Source organism: Pelecanus crispus, chromosome 2 (genome assembly GCF_030463565.1).
Source record: "Pelecanus crispus isolate bPelCri1 chromosome 2, bPelCri1.pri, whole genome shotgun sequence".
In the NCBI taxonomy this organism is placed as follows: domain Eukaryota; kingdom Metazoa; phylum Chordata; class Aves; order Pelecaniformes; family Pelecanidae; genus Pelecanus; species Pelecanus crispus.
Window position 1 is genome coordinate 48,876,378 of NC_134644.1, and position 17,170 is coordinate 48,893,547.

General features: G+C 39.8%; 1 protein-coding gene across 1 annotated transcript in view; it reads left to right on the forward strand.

Annotated features, from left to right (window-relative positions):
- The window catches only part of NEK11 (NIMA related kinase 11), a 92,876-nt gene that overhangs the window by 64,034 nt on the left and 11,672 nt on the right, over window positions 1–17,170 (forward strand). The window contains exons 13-14 of the mRNA XM_075705443.1: window positions 3,511–3,571; window positions 10,378–10,474. Coding sequence (XP_075561558.1) covers window positions 3,511–3,571; window positions 10,378–10,474 — 158 coding nt within the window. The remainder of the gene's footprint in view (window positions 1–3,510; window positions 3,572–10,377; window positions 10,475–17,170) is intronic.

Here is a 17,170-nt window from a genome sequence, read left to right on the forward strand (position 1 = left end):
TTGCAGAACAGTGTGTGATGTTTTTTGCATTTTAGGGAACCAGCCATGTATGCTAGTACTCTTCACTAAATTACAAATAACTTGTTCTGATTTTTGACATTTTTGAACTAATTGCGTCTTTAAGCTGTAGTTTTTAAGGCAAAAATAAAATGGTTGTGTGAGAAATCAGAACTCCACTTCTACCACAGTAGCATGGAGTCCTGAAATTCTCTCACCAGTTAAACTTGAAGTTTACTCACAAACAGCTTCATTCAATCCAGAAGTGTCTCCTAGCTTTCAAACTAAATACACAGGATGTTTTAAAATTCAGGGTCAGTTTATACAGTACTGGTCTACAGGAATTATTAGTCAATTGTAAATCAGTGGAATATCTAAGACATTGTTTTTTTTCAGTTTGCTGGGTCTGTGTTTACCCACAACACATAGACATACAAACACTGTGTTGCCCAGAAAGTCTACCACAAGATACTCTTGAAAATAAGTTATTGCTCACTTCTATCAGACTCTGAGATAATTTTTTTTCTTTTTAGAATGCCTTTTAAAATTTTCCTTCAACTTTCTGCTTAGAATTAATGAAGGGCAGAAGATAAAAATAGATTTCTCAATAATGCAGAATAAATCAGGTGTTGGCAGTCAGATCTGAGTAGCAATGTTCCCTCATTTTGCAGTGACTCAGAATTCTGCGATGACAAGAACCGTCACTGTGGGATGGAAGAGCTGTCCCACTGGCACCTCTTGTCTGAATCCAGCCCAACAGCCTTTAGGCTTCGCTTTACCAGCAGCCTGTGTGCACACAGAGCATTAACCCTCTGCAAACTGGCCTGCACAAACTGACTGGGAAGCACCCCCCGTGACCATTTTCCTCATGTTGACCCCAGCACCTTAGATAGAGCAGAAATGTGTTTCTGGGTGTTGACACAATGACCTTTTCTTTTTCTTGGGAAGTGAGCATAATTTTCAATTTTCCCTTTCTCAAGTGAAAAAATCTGGAGTAAGTCCCAGCTCAAAGCAGACTGAACATAGCTGTGCAAATCTGGACACCTATGTCTGAACTAACTGAATGGAAAGTCTGTACAGTAAGGGGAAGTAAGCAAGCATTTTTAGGGAATAATGTTATCTCAGTGTAAACATCTAACGTAGGTTAGATGGAATATGCTGAGAGGTCCCTCTTTCTCTCTGGTGATTATAAGAGGATCTACAGTTATTAGCTTGCATGCGACATCTTCATTCTGGATGTCAACAGTTATGTGACATGAATCCCGCTCAAAGGTAGGTGGGATCATGCTCAGTATTAATAATAAGCTTCAAATCCTACCAAAATAGATTTGATCTTGCTAGTATATAGCAGGGGTTTGTTTCTGCAGTCATTTACTTAATACCAAAATTCCTACTCCTATTTCTATGGTGAGATTCATATTCTTAAACCCTTTCTTCAAAAATACCTTCATAAATTAAGCTTTTGGAGGTGTGTGCTGATAAAGAAGTCATTCCACTGCAACACAGGATAAGGATTTGCAAGATATTTGCCTTCCTAATCTGTGCAAATCTCTGAATTTTCCAAATACAAGATTGCTTTACTAGTTACTTCTCTGCAGAGAGTGTGGAAATGCTGCATCTGGCGGTGCTCCCTGGTGACCCCATTACTTCAAACAATGATTAAAAAGAATTCTGATGTTCATGCAGTAGCATGGGGTCAGAAGAGTCATCTAATTGAACACCACATTGGGGTGCGTGGTGTAGAAAGAGCTATTTATTCAAGCTATATTAGGCTCCCACAGATGTCAAGACAGACTGAGAAGTAGTGGCCTTACATGGAATGCAACACCTCTTCAGTTAAGAAGGTAGAGTTAGGCACTGGAATGGTATAATTTCAAAGGTTTAAGATGGGAGCAGACACAGCTGTTTTTCCCATGTTGATATCTTTCAATACAGCCTGTGTTTTTTCAGCTACATTGTCCAGTTGCAGATGTGGAGTTGCCTCCAATTTCAGACCCTGAGCACACCTGGACCTCTTATCTTGGTTTTAGCATTGGAGTTTAGTGTCCTGTGTCCCTCTCTTTTGGAGCAGAAATGCAGGTTGCCAGATTTCAAGCAGCAGTTTGCCAATTACTTTTCCAGACCTCTACCTCTACAAGCCAATGGCTCTTTTCCATGATTTTTTTCTAGGAACACTGGTATCTAATTAGGGGGAAAACATGAAAGAGAGTGAGAAACTGTTTCTAAAAAAGTAAAAAATTATGAAGCTTAGGAGAGGTTTCATCTTTAAAAGTTAGTGCAGAGTGAAGCTTTCATTGGCTTTGATTTAACTGAGATGCTATTGGATGCTTTTTACTGCAGTTTATCACCCTGTTCTTTGTGTTTTCTTTTAGTGGCAATAATAGCAAATTTGCCCTCTTCATTATGACAGTCTACTGATGTGGTACATTAGCTTCCTATTTTCAATTTCCAGGTCGCTTCTGAGATTGTCAAACCAGATAATCAGCTGGCATAAATTATCATAGCTCCAGCAGCTGTGGGTGGTCTGTGTGCTGTCACCCAAAAAAATGCTCCACTGGATTCCTAACACATGCCTTGGCATGGCCTGTTGCTGTTAGAAAGGGGTTTGTTCATTCTGCATTTGAAATGTGCAAGCATTCATCCATGCTGGCTCTGACGCATAAGAGAGCCTATCTTCTGTGCATCTGTCAGAGCCCCTTGCCTATTCTGTAGGGCTTTGCTTTCTCTGCAAAAAAAGAGAAGTATTAAAGAAATACATTAAATAGGTAATCATATTAAATAAAACAGCTAAAATCCTCTTGGATTGCTAAGCCCAAGTGGAGAAAAGGCACAGGTAGTTTCTACCTTGGTGTAAGTTGGTTAACCATTTATTCAACTGTTTACCACTGTGTGAAAACCACATTCTCTTCCTCACTGAAATTTTATTTCAAGGTAGCCAAGTTAAGCCAGCTAGTTTCCTTGAAAACCAGTGGTGATGAAAGTGCCTTACAGCGTAATGAGAAAAAATCAGCTCTGTTGTGGTATTTGGAGTAAATATGATGTCCTGTTGTGAGAAGTCAAAGGTTTGGGAATTACATTTATCCCATTAAAAAAGAAAAAAAAGCTTTTATTTAAGCAATTGCATTAATATTGGATGTGGCCATTTACCATGTTTTTGTCTGTCTGTCTATAGATTTGCAGTTAACTGTTAGTGATAATGAAAATAAAAATAATTACAAATTTACATAAGTGGAAAATTAATATAAAATTTTACTTTTGAATGAAAAATATTTAATAACTTTTTAATGAAGTCCTAAAGGTTCATTTAATCTTTTTTTTTTTTTCAAATACAGAGAAATTATATCTGCAATATTAAGTCTGTCTTAACTCAATATTCAATATATATTGTATATATAGATGTAATGCATTCTCATTTCCTGGGCACTTTACTGCTAGCTGGCAAAAGCCCCAGTTAAGCAGTTCTCTAAAGTTTGTGCTCACACTAATGCTATTCCTTATTTCATTTATCCACAGGACAGTGATATTGAGGCAATGGTCAAGTATTTGGAGAGTGTCCTGAATAATAGCTCATTGGGTAAGAAGATATCTCTTCTTTAAATATAATAGACGCAGTTATTAGCAGTCTGTATTCATCACAGTCCAGTTATTTCCATTTTACAACAAAATAACTCAAAAAATGTGATTTTCTTGAAAATTGCTTCCTTAATCTACTGCAGAGAAGTATAAATATGCCAAAAGAAAAGGCATACACAGTTAAGTGCTTTTGTTGAAAATAATAGAGCAATAAAGCATGATGGTCAGAACTGTGGAATGTTATAACAAAAGCTTTTAAAAACTTGGCTTCTGCCATCTTTTCTCCAGAGGAAAATATTTAAGGATAGATAGGTTGTTTTATGGTTTCTAGTACTGGTAACAATAAGAGAAAATGATTTAAAATGTTTTTAAAATTTTTTTAAATTATGATCCAGGTTTGGATAATATTTATTATATTTTACAACATCTTATTACAGGAACAGAAAAATCACTGAGAATTTAAGTTTGCAATTTAATTGTAAAATCTCCTGCAAGTTCTCTATAAATTTAGAGTTTGAAAGCCTGGTTTCTCGTGTTCTACTTAAAAGCTAAAAAGAAAACTTAAATGAAAGAAGGCTATTTACTGAGGCTGGCGCAGTCACTGTCCTTGAAGACCACCAGGTTGAACTGTGCCAGCAGCAGCCTGCATGTGGGTTGCATGAAAGCCCAGCTGAGTTCCCAAAGGCTCCCATGGGAACCACAGTCTTCTCTATCTGCCTCATTTACACTCATTCAGTTGTGATAAACCGGACTCAGTATTCTCTTGTGGCTCTGACACGATAATGTAGAGGAAGCCTGGGAAATCCTCCTTGTAGATGTTCCTCCAGTGCTCTGTTTCACTCCTGCTCATGAGCATGGACTGATGGAAAGAGAAAACCAAAGAAGAGAAAGGATGAAAGGGAGTAATCAAAGCTGTGGCAATCATAGTCTTGTAGCCATTGAATCATGTCTGGTCACCCTCTGGGTCCCACATCAGGGAGATCCTTAGGACTGAAGGAATGAACATTCACATCCAGTTTGTCTTCATACTAACAGAGATCCCATGGTCTTCAAATTCTGCACTCATTTATGCATTTGCAGCAAAATCGTCTGCAGTGGGGATTTGCAGAAGTGGAATAGGAACAAAATTTAGCTCTGTGCTTCAATATTTTGTTATTTTAATGAAAGAGAGGAATTGCCTTGAGGGCTTCAGGGAATAACCCAGAGTATAAGCCACAGACAGACAGTGGTATTTAAAAAAAATGTTAGCATTAAAGAGGCTCTTTTCTTTCTCTTTTTCTTTCAGTATTAAGACCAAGAAGATGCCTTTTAAAATTATAATATTAAAGAATTAAATTACGCTTTAATCATTAAAAAATGAACAGTCTGTGCTGAAACTTAGCCTTTCTCTAAGCTGAGTTAGTTATTAGGTTTGTATGATCTGTTCCAAACAAATATATGTGATGATGATAAGAGACAAATCTGCTAGAGTCCCTTTTATCTTTGTATGCTTAGTGTCTCTGAGGATGTTTAGGCATTTACTATTTTAAGTGAAGTCTCCAGTATCAATACAGGCTGGGGGATGAAGGGATTGAGAGCAGCCCTGCGGAGAAGGACTTGGGGGTACGGGTGGATGAAAAGTTGGACATGAGCTGGCAATGTGCGCTTGCAGCCCAGAAAGCCAACCAGATCCTGGGCTGCATCAAAAGAAGCGTGGCCAGCAGGTCGAGGGAGGTGATTCTGCCCCTCTACTTCGCGCTGGTGAGACCCCACCTGGAGTACTGACTGCATCCAGCTCAGGGGTCCTTAGCACAAGAAGGACATGGACCTGTTGGAGTGGGTCCAGAAGAGGGCCGCAAAAATGATGACAGGGATGGAACACCTCTCCTGTGAAGAAAGGCTGAAAGAGTTGGAGTTGTTCAGCCTGGAGAAGGCTCTGGGGAGACCTTATTGTGCTTTCAGTACTTAAAGGGGGCTTATAAGAAAGACAGGGACAAACTTTTTAGTAGGGTCTGTTGTGATAGGAGAAGGGGTAATGGTTTTAAGCTAAAAGAGGGTAGATTTAGACTAGATATAAGGAAGAAATTTTTTACAATGAGGTTGGTGAAACACTGGAACAGGTTGCCCAGAGAGGTGGTAGATGCCCCATCCCTAGAAACATTCAAGGTCAGGTTGGACGGGGCTCTGAGCAACCTGATCTAGTTGAAGATGTCCCTGCCCATGGCAGGGGGGTGTGGACTAGATGACCTTTAAAGGTCCCTTCCAACCCAAACCATTCTATGATTCTATCATTACATTCTTCCAATGTCAAGCTACAAAGCTGCAGTTGGGATCATTTTTATGAGTTTGCTAACATTCATTCCTACCTTGCTTTTTCTTCACTGGGCTGCAAATTCATGTTACATCAAAATTTTCTGTATATGGTACATTTTACATAGGTTAGATACATGTTCTCTTTGTTTTCCCTAAAGCTAGTTATGTCCACTTCCAGGTCTTCATTTCTTTAACTGATCGCTAGCAAGTTGCTTATAGCCATGCGATTGCCGGTGCCAGCCTGTGCCTCACTTCTTGTCATCCCATGCCCACAGTCCTTTACACCTCATCCTTTGTCCCCGCTTTCCAAGGTATCTGCTGTTGTACCAGGGCTGTATTTGTCTACATCAATTTAATTAAGTTAGTTATAAATATGTCATCCTACACAGAATACTACTGTCCCTCTAAAAATGCAGGTTGTATGATACAAAAATAAGTGGAAATAAAACAAAATAGCCACAACTGCCTGGTCATTAGAACTGCTGTTACAGCTTAAGCAATTAAATCAAAGTTCCTGGCAGGTCAAGACAAGTTTAGACAAAGCCTGAAGCCTTGCAAATTCAGATCCAAGCGTGTGGCCTGGTACTAGCACTGGCAATACCATATTACTGAGCTACACAACTACAACATCATTATAATAGCTACTCCTGAAAACAGTATGGATTTCATGGCAATAATAGCGCAGATGCAGAAATCTGGCCTGGCCAGAATTTCTTGTAGTGTCTTTAATTGTTACAGGTATTATGAAAAAGTTACGTGCCGTTTCAAGCAGATGTTAGAGGACATCTGAGTAGAATAAAAGTAGAATTTTTTTATGTCAGCAAGGACTGTGATAAAGAGGATACAATAAATATACATTGTTTTTCCGCAGGTGGAGTTTCTTTAGTATAAACCTCTGTTTATACTGAGGTAAACAGGTACTTACTGAAGAGTAAAAGGACTTTTGAAGTAACCGAGTTTTCTCCTCAAGAGTTCCCACTGAGTTGCTGTGAATACCAGTGCTTTAGTGTGGTACAAGGTTCATTTTCGGTTGGCTATACAGCTCCATGTAGAGTATATTTGAAATAAGATAGTCCATGTTGATAAAGTTTGAAAATTGGGAAGATCCCAGAAAAGAACTGTAAAATGAAAGGAAGTTTGAAAAACTGGTTTTACAATTTATTAAATCTGCTTAGCTTAAAGAAGGAGAAGGTTAAAGGCAGTTGGGTCACTTTGTATTGTTTGTAAACTCAGGAAAATACATCTGATTCTAAGGAGCTTTTTAATCTTGTAGAAAAAAGGCATTGTAGGATCTCATATGTAGCAGTGAAAGCTGAAGAAAAATCCAAACTCCAAACAGAAGTCTATGATTCAGTGAAGATAATAGCTTCACAACACATAATGGCTTACCGAGAGATGCACTAGATGTCTATCACCAATTATTGGATTGTTAGCAGAAATGTTGGTAGGAATGACTTTGGGCCATAATGTATGAAAAGTCTCACCAGATAATCATAAGCACCCATTTTAAATGTAAGTACCTATGAATAAATGTCAACCAGAGGATTTGCTTCCCTACAGATCCTTTCGTCTTCCCTTCGACAGAGTAGGAAGGATGCAGCAAGAGCCCCAAACTGGTGCTCCATGACCTGAGAGGGCAAAGATCTTTTGCCCTATGTTGTTCTTTGCAGTACTGGGCTAGACACTGGGAGGGTATTCGTCTTTGAAATACATTTAGAAAGCCATGGTACCTCCTTTTGGAAAGTCAGCGCTCTTGTTGTTTCATTTGATTTTGTTTAATGAATCAAGAATGATATATTGCATAAAAAATGCAAATAGTTATCTGGCCACTTTTTGAAGAAGCAGTTCCTTGTTCTGTGTTGATGTACGGTTAGGCAAACTGCTCAAAGCCGGGCGCAAAATATATTATTAATCAAGTAACTGCTTCTAAGAAAATGTGTCTGATGTAGAAGTTGGTGTGGGTTATGAATCACCCCAGGAAAAATTTTTGAGGCTTGCTGTAGCAACAATGTGAAAAGCTTTTACCAGTTTTCACTGAGAATTCATTTTTTTTGTGACTAACCACACCTTTGTAGCATGCTACAATCTGTAGTCCTTGCAGCTGCCTCATAGTACCCAGAAAATCATATTTAATGGAGAGGAAGATAGATATTAGTTTGTGTGTAGAGAACAGGTGTTGCTTGGCCAACTGCCAACATGGAGAATAGACAAAGTACAAATTATTTAGCCCGAAATCCCAGAAAAAAACAAGAAGGATGTCTTTAATAATGAAATGTTGGAGGAGAAGGAAATATTGTAGCAATAAATAGGTTGAACCTGCTAAGCAGGAAGAGTATGCTGAGCTCTTACTACAGTGATATATCCTGTAATATTAGTAATACCAGAATTTAGTTGAGACCTGTGGTTCAATATACTCTTTCTTAAGAGAATGCAAAGAGTATATTTTCCTTAGACCACTGGTGCTCAGGGCGTCAATTTTTTATTGCTTCCAAAGCCCCACATCTGGACCTTAATTCTACACCAACTCAAAGAGGAGCATACCACCCAGTAAGTCATGAGCATTGCTTTGCACAGTGCTTGGGGTTTCCTCAGGGCCACCCTGAGGATAGTGAATCTTCCAATGCTGCTAAAGTAATTGAATGCTTACAGACCCCATGTGAAAATGTATGGATATGCATGTGTAGTGTTACAGTAAATGATCAGGAAATGTTTTTTGCGTCAATGGATAAAGTTATTGGTTGCTAGTAAGAACTGAGCTTGTCATTTTTTGTCTTTTAAACTACGTTAACAATACCTCAGTTGTAATACTTAGGCACCAGACAACTGTTAACCATTAGGTGTAAAGAAAAGTTAGGAAAATGTTTTAAAAAGTCAAATCATTTGTCCATAGCCAGATAACAGAGTTGGGAATCCATTTCTTCTGTGGTCTCTCTCCATGTCTGCTTCCTGTCTTCTGAATCCAGCAAAGCTCTGAATCCAGCAGGCACTTACTGTGAGCGATTCAGTAGGATCCCTCATGATAGAAAATTTTAATCTCAGTATTCAACCTTATGTGATCAGGATCTAGAATCATGTAAGACATAGGAGCTTAACTCCTGGGAAAGCCATGATTATGCATTCCAGGGAAGCATTCAGTGCTCTCTAGGGGTGTCTATACTGCTTATAGCAGGAAGGTAGCTGCAAGCTCCGCCTGGCTGTATGTGATCAATGTTAATGCAATCCACACTAAACCCCAGCTGAATCCAAAACCCCTGCTAGGAGCGGGGAGTGTGTTCATTTAGACAAGGCATTATGTTAATGTGTTTGTGTGACTTTTGGTGTGTTAGTATCCTATGCAGAGCTCTCCCATGTCTCTTCAGAACTTGAGTGCTGTGTCCCACAGCCCACAGATTTACACAGGATGTAGTTCCACCGTGATATATGTTCTCCTCTTTTGGGAAGTGAAATCCTAATGTCAAATATTTTGCAAGAAGAAACTAAAATAGCTGCTTTGTTTGGCTTAGCAAATTGAAAGCTGAAGTAGGATTTTTTTTTTTCCAATTATAAACAAATGAAAGGAATATGCAAAAGGGAAGGGAAGAACTGAGTGAGCCCAAGGAAAGGACTGGCACAGGAGAAAAATGAGCAGGAACTGGCCAATAAAGAAGTTTTGTTGGGAAATTAGAGGAGAGTTTTTAGCCACCAAGTCACAGTGAGGCTCTGGAAGTGTCTTCCAATGGGAGCAGTAGGGGCAATAAATAAATAAATTCCTTAGATTAAGCAGGGACTTGTGTGATGGAATGGCAACATGAAATTGCAGCGTATTTGAGCTGACAACCCGGACAATCCCCTGTGATTCAGTACTTCTGTGTTCCTGTGGATGAGTACCACAGCGGTCTGTGAGCATTAGGTCCTTAAATATTGCAACAGCCCACGAGGCCTGTAAACAGAAAGAGAGAGCATGTGTGTATATGCGTATATATATTTCTCACACATATATATGTATTTACATATACAGATACTTTTTAAAAATAGATATACATACATAAAAAGACAACCTTCATCTAGAAGGAGAAAGTGATGTCATAAGTTAAATGCTTTCAGTTTACAGTAATGATCAAGCTAAAGGAGAGACTTGCCTGTTGGGAAGAAGGTTCTTGCTCTTATAAGTAAATGCAAGAACAATGGAGGAAAATACATATTGTCTAAGCAAATTTCATTTTGTTGAATATTTATCTGTCCCAGCACTTCCTCAAGTGACAGTTCTTTCTGTTGTGATGTAATTCCCTGTACGCTACGTAGAAGGAAAATTGTTGTTACATTTCTGGTACCTTTAAGCTATAAATCTACTTGTCCCTCAGAAAGGAGTTGCGCTTAATGTGCATTTAGTAATCTAATTAATCTTTAATTAATGTGGCACTACCTTGTTTGAAACAGGAGTAGTCTTCCTCCTTCTGACTGCCCTTGACTATGCAATAGAGCTCAGGTGATGAAGCAGCTTATGTGAAGGTTATGTGTCTGCGCATTGATTTGCAGGCTCGGGGACTGTCACCGGAGTGTCTCCAGGGGTGCCCCAGGGATTCAGAGCTCTCAACAGTGCTATGGCTGAGACCAAACTGAAACGCATGAGGGAGTAAGTAGTGTATTTATGTGTTACCAATATTCAGACAAAGAGGATGGATTTGAAAAACTGCAGAACACAGCAAAAAAACCCCATGTGTTGTTTCCCCACCCCAAAAAATCCCTTCAGCAAAAAGAAGTGCATGGCAAGTTATTCTTTATGACTGGATGCCTACTTTCTGATTGTTTTCTCATAATCTGCACAATCACTGTCATCCTTCCAGGATCTAGTTTTAATCACTGCTGTCGGTGTTGTTCTGAACTTCACTTTCTTTATTAGCTCAGCACAGGCCCATAAATCACCTGCAGATATCCATGTTCCCACCATGTTTGCTCCCTCACCCACGCATCTTCAGTCCAGTCATCATCTCCAGTCTTGTTCAATATCTTTATCAATGATCTGGATGAGGGGATCGAGTGCGCCCTCAGTAAGTTTGCAGACGACACCAAATTGGGTGGGAGTGTCGATCTGCTCGAGGGTAGGATGGCCCTGCAGAGGGACCTGGACAGACTGGATCGATGGGCCGTGGCCAACTGTATGAGGTTCAACAAGGCCAAGTGCCGGGTCCTGCACTTGGATCACAACAACCCCATGCAACGCTACAGGCTTGGGGAGGAGTGGCTGGAAAGCTGCCTGGCCGAAAAGGACCTGGGGGTGTTAGTAGATAGCCGGCTGAACATGAGCCAGCAGTGTGCCCAGGTGGCCAAGAAGGCCAACAGCATCCTGGCTTGTATCAGGAATGCTGTGGCCAGCAGGAGCAGGGAGGTGATTGTCCCCCTGTACTCGGCGCTGGTGAGGCCGCACCTGGAATACTGTGTCCAGCTTTGGGCCCCTCACTACAAGAAAGACATTGAGGTGCTGTAGCATGTCCAGAGAAGGGCAACGAAGCTGGTGAAGGGTCTGGAGCACAGGCCTTATGAGGAGCGGCTGAGGGAACTGGGGTTGTTTATCCTGGAGAAGAGGAGTCTGAGGGGAGACCTTATCGCTCTCTACAACTACCTGAAAGGAGGTTGTAGTGAGGTGGGTGTTGGGCTCTTCTCCCAAGTAGCTAGCGATAGGACAAGAGGAAATGGGCTTAAGCTGCGCCAGGGGAGGTTTAGACTGGAAATTAGGAAAAATTTCTTTACGGAAAGGGTGGTCAGGCATTGGAACAGGCTGCCCAGAGAGGTGGTGGAGTCACCATCCCTGGAGGCGTTTAAAAAACGGGTAGATGTGGCACTTCGGGATATGGTTTAGTCTGGTCTACCCTTGATTAGTCTAGAGTGGGCTTGGTAGTGTAGGTTAATGGTTGGACTGGATGATCTTAAAGGTCTTTTCCAACCTAGATGATTCTATGATTCTATGATTCTATGATTCTATCTTTCTTGCCTGGAATGAAAGACTAATGGATTTGTTTCCCCTGATGATATGATGATTTAAACCAAACATGATTGCTGCTGTTGGCTGGGATTTTCAAATGGGACAGAAGAATTTACATGTGCAGCTCCCTTTGAAACTCATTAATTGCTTTCAACATCACTGAAACCCCAGCTTTATTAATAAAGATTCCAGTGTCTTAATAAAACAAAGACCTGTGCTTCCTTTCTAGAATGCACTGGTTAATGTATCTTGAGATTTTATCTTGATTCAGTAACTTCTGGCCTTCCAAGATTTATTGCACCCTAATTTAGGTAGTGATCTGATAATCATAATGCTCTGTATTATTTCTGACCTCAAACTTTCTTTGCAGTGTTGCAGCATTCAACTGATCTCAGATTGTAAACTCCTTAAAAAATGGCAGTTTTCATTTGTGTGAGTGGACAGTGCCAACGATATGGTGGATGTTATCAGAATACAAATAAGTTCAAACAGTTAATATTAGTACTTAAGTGAATCCCCTAAAGAAAATTAATGCAACCACAACAGCATTGATGTCAATTACAGTGCCAAATGCACTGTGTATTCAAGGGAAATATCAATCAGATTTACTCCAGATAGAAGTTGTTCAGTTTTATGATATTTCAAGATGCAGCAGCTTCTAGGGTTTCACTTCATGGCTTAGCCTTTATCGTGCAACCAGTCAGCAGGTATCACAGCCTGCCACTCTGATTGCTCTCCATTCCCTTTTCATGGAAAGTACTTATAAAAATAAAAAAATGCATCATGTTGTGCCAACTAGTTGCAAGGTGAGGTTGTTTAGTCAAAATGCCCACTAATCTTACAGGCTTCACCTTGTGTTCTCATAGTTACAGGATAAACCTTAACTATTTGAACTTCATGGTCACTGCCTTTAGGGCTGAGGTATGATTAAATCACTTGCTGCTTTCAAATTCTGTTTTTCCAGTGCTGTTTCATGGTTTTCACAGTTTGTTGGTTCTGATAGGATAAGCACGTAGTGGTGGTTAAATGCTGAAAAATTTGGAAGTGTTGTTATATGATCCTTTGGAAATGTCACATTTCAGAATACTTTATAAACTAGCCATATGTTGATGAAAAGCCTGATTAACTGCAGTAATTCACGTTTAATGCATTAGACTTCCTGGTTTTGGAACACTTTCCTAGTAATTTCATTCCTGAATGAGAACAGTCAACTGGGTCTGTAGGCCAAAACACCCACCCAACCGGCATCTTGAGAACTTCCAGCAGACCATACCCATGAAAGATTTTCAAGTTACATTCATTAAGAGAACAAATTAAGGGTGGGAGGAGGTATGTTTTGGGTTTGTTTGGGGTTTTTTTTGTAAATAAAGGTACAGATCTCCTTTTGTGCACTATAATAGCTACTTTAAAGAAGTCTATCAAAATATTTACTCAGGTTGTTGCCCTTTCTCCTACATATACTGTGACCTTGTGATTTTCTGAATATGTAAAGCTGAGTGAGTATGTTAATTGCTTGGAAGTTAGGGTGTTAAGAAACAAGTGAGTGAGCACAGTACCCAGCACACACATACACAAGGAGATCCCTGCAAAGTCTTACGCATGGCCAGTCTGCACACAGAGCACAGTGGGGGGAATTTTCAGTGGTGAGAAGGAAGTACATCTGGCTGCAGAATGATGCATGAAGCCTCAGATGCTCTGCTTATCCCTCAGCAAACTTCACGTGATGTGTTGTACTTCATCCACACAGCAGTGCCGCTTAGGCAAGGCTAATATAATCTAAATGTGTGCTATTCATTTTTACTCAGGAAGCCACAGACTTATGCTGGGGTCTTCCAGTTGACAGCTTCTAATGAAAGAGTGAATGTGGGTTTTTTGTCTTAAAGAAACTGAGCAGCTGGAGTTCTTATGAGGAAACAGAAGAGCAGTGGAGACAATGTGGAAGTGCAGGGAAATCTGTCCTGGTTTCGGCTGGGATAGAGTTAATTTTCTTCTTAGTAGCTGGCATAGTGCTGTGTTTTTTATTTAGTATGACAACAATGCTGATAACACACTGATGTTTTAGTTGTTGCTAAGTACTGCTTATGCTAGTCAAGGACTTTTCAGCTTCCCATGCTCTGCCAGGTACACAAGAAACTGGGAGGGGGCACAGCCAGAATAGTTAAACTGGCCAAAGGGCTATTCCATACCATATGACGTCATGCTCAGTATATAAACTGGGGGGAGTTGGCTGGGGGGCAGCAATCACTGCTTGGGAACTGTCTGGGTATCGGTCGGTGGGTGGTGAGCAATTGCATTGTGCATCACTTGCTTTGTATATTATTATTACTATTATTATTATATTGTTGTTATTATTACTATTTTACCTTATTTTATTTCAATTATTAAACTGTTCTTATCTCAACCCAGGAGTGTTTCTCACTCTTACTCCTCCGATTCTCTCCCCCATCCCACCAGAGCAGGGGGAGTGAGCAAGTGGTTGCCTGGTGCTTAGTTGCTGGCTAGGGTTAAACCACAACAGCAGCAAGTCACTATAGAAACAGAAGTTTGGGATCGGTGCCATTTTCAGATGCTAACAGCAGTAGATTCTGATGAGGGAGACTCTCTTTTATGTCATGAATTGCTCAGAAAGTAAGCATTGTGCTACGCATTACAAGTAACATTGATGAAAGAAACTCATTAGTTCTGAAAAAATGGTAGATTCATGTAAAATAACACACAGTCTAATAAAAAAAAAGCCTTTTAGCCATTTTTAATTGACACGTGAATGATAAGGGCTTGCAAACAACTGCAGCAGGACAGTCACTTGACAAGATGTGCTCATTGCTTGAGTCATCGCAGTGTGCTGCACTGAATGCATTTTTTGACAGCAGAGAGACTTGCTGTATATCAGAGTGCCAATTTAAGTAGCTGCTACTGTATTCTTGTGCAGGGCTTTATACCTATATTCATGTGAGAGGGAAGTTGTGCTAAAAGTCCTTACAGGAATGTAGAAGGAAGCCACAGATATTCTTGGATATGGTAGTAGCAGTCCTTTGTCTTCTCCTATTTTAAGTTAAAAAAAAAAAAAAAGGCTCAGGGCTTAGCCTATAGACAGCCTGATAATGTTTTGGATTCAGTCACCAGCTTCCTTCACTACAGTCCCTGAATATTTTTGCTGGCATCTTCTTTCCAATTCCCACTGCACTCTGTTCCAGCATTTTGAGATGCTGTCCTCTCAGTCAAAGTCATGATAAAATCGCCTACTCCAATGACAACAATTTCTAGTTTGTTATACTTGGTATCAGTATTCATTATAAAGTTTATATCAGCAGAGATTTAACTTTACCTTTCAAGTAGAGTTCATTTTCTCTGCCAAAATTTCTCATTCAGTGCTAAGCATTTCGATATTGGCATCTTCTGCAGTGTTGATAAGAAATCTCTGTTTCTTGAACTAGCTCCCTCAAAGGTTATCTGAGCTTTTTCTCATTATGTTTCTTCCCAGCCTTGCATGCTAACAGTGGGAAGTCAAGCAAATATATAAATCAGAGTTGTGTGACTCATATTCCTCATATTGGGATTTTAGCCTGAGGAATCATGTTAGATGCAGGAAACAGGAGGAGTCGTTTCTTGGTATTTTCTGTTCTGGCCACCATCTCATTCTCATGGTGGTTCCCATCCATGGTACTGGGTAACTTGGTGCATGCCTCAGTCTGAGAAGCTCTACTCTCACATGCTATCCAGAGCCAAATTATCTTCACCAGAGAGATCCATGAGGAAAACCTAATGTCAGTTCCACCGATGGTCCCCTAGAGAAACTTTCCACCCATGTGTCTCAGAAGAGAACCAAGCTTTTCTTCAAAAACAACTCCTGAAGCCAAAGCTGTTTTTTCATCATCAGATCAAATTGTTATACCACCTATTCTTTTTTTTTTTCCCCCTGAGGTCCATACAACTTGTCAAAGTCATCTTTACAAGATGACAGAAGCTTTGGCAGTATGCATTGCCAGAAAGATCGGCTTTGTTCCTAAGGAAAGGATTTAGAAGAGTCATTGTAGCAAACGCTAGCTTGTTTTCTACCAGCTTCTGGAAAACTTGGTAGACAAACCCAAAGCTTTTTTCAGGCTTGGACTAACAGCACTGATAGCTCGTAAGAGGCTGAAGAGGTCAAAATCTACATTAAAAGAGACAGACCCAACTTGTTTAGATCTCTAGCTGAAAAAGTTTTTCTGCTTCTTTTCAGCTTACTCTATCTTATTCTGAGGCCCTTCTTTCCAAGTTTTTGACCACCTCAGCCACAATTTGACCACAGTGAAGGGCCCGGCAGAAGCACAGAAGCCTGTGGAAAGTCTTATGATTCATGCTTGACATCTCAAGTCCATGCAGGGTTTCATGCTCAAAAAAGGAAAAGCAAAGGTGAGAAATAAGACAAGCGTATGCAGAAATTTGTGGACAAGAACAAGCCTTATTAGGAGTTTTGGTGCAGTTGGCTATATTCACAATTGCACCTCCCTATATTATGTAGTATTCGTATCCCAGGTCTCCAGTGAGTGGAGACTTCCCCTTGAAGCCTCTTCAGCACTGTAGTCAAGAATCATTTCTTGGGCTTTGTAAAATCAGGATTTGTGTTTTACAGAGTAAGGCTAGTTTTTGAATAATGGAATAGCTATGGAATAGGATGTATATCTTGTTCTTTCCTGAAAATATAAAGAGAAATAAAAACGTAGGAAATGAAGGAAAAAAAAAGCTTAGTACAGAGTGTTTTGTGCTCCTTTGTGGAGATATCCATTAATATATGCAATGAGTCATTTTAATAGCTCTGAACTTTAATATGCAGTTTAGAATTCATTAAAATGTATGTCAGTAAAAGGAAAAGGTTTTTATGCCCGAAATTTTAAGTGAATTAAAATCCTTTAGCACAGCAGTAAGCACCTCTTAGTCAGTCCCTGAAGTCTTACACACAGCAGCATACCATGATCAGGCAAAAGACTTCATCATCACCTGCTGAGTGTAAGTAAAGCCGTCTTTCAGAAGTCATGGAGAAAAGGTGATATTTTTGGTGATATTTTTATTCTGTTCCTGTGTCCTGTGAATGCTTGTAACACTATTGGTTTAGACTCATGAGCAGTATGCATATATGCTTCTTGTGCTTGTGATGTGGGCATCAAATGTATTGTTTACCTTAGAAATTCAGAAAGAAAGGTCATACTGAAGTCATTGAATAGGCACTGGATATTCTTTAAGATAAGTAGTCCTAAAAATGCCTAAAGTATAGAAGACTTTTTGTACATTTATTTCTGCACATTTTTGAACTCTTGCAGGAAAGAAATTGATTATTTGATTTAGTGTTTTATTAGATGTTGTATGGACCTT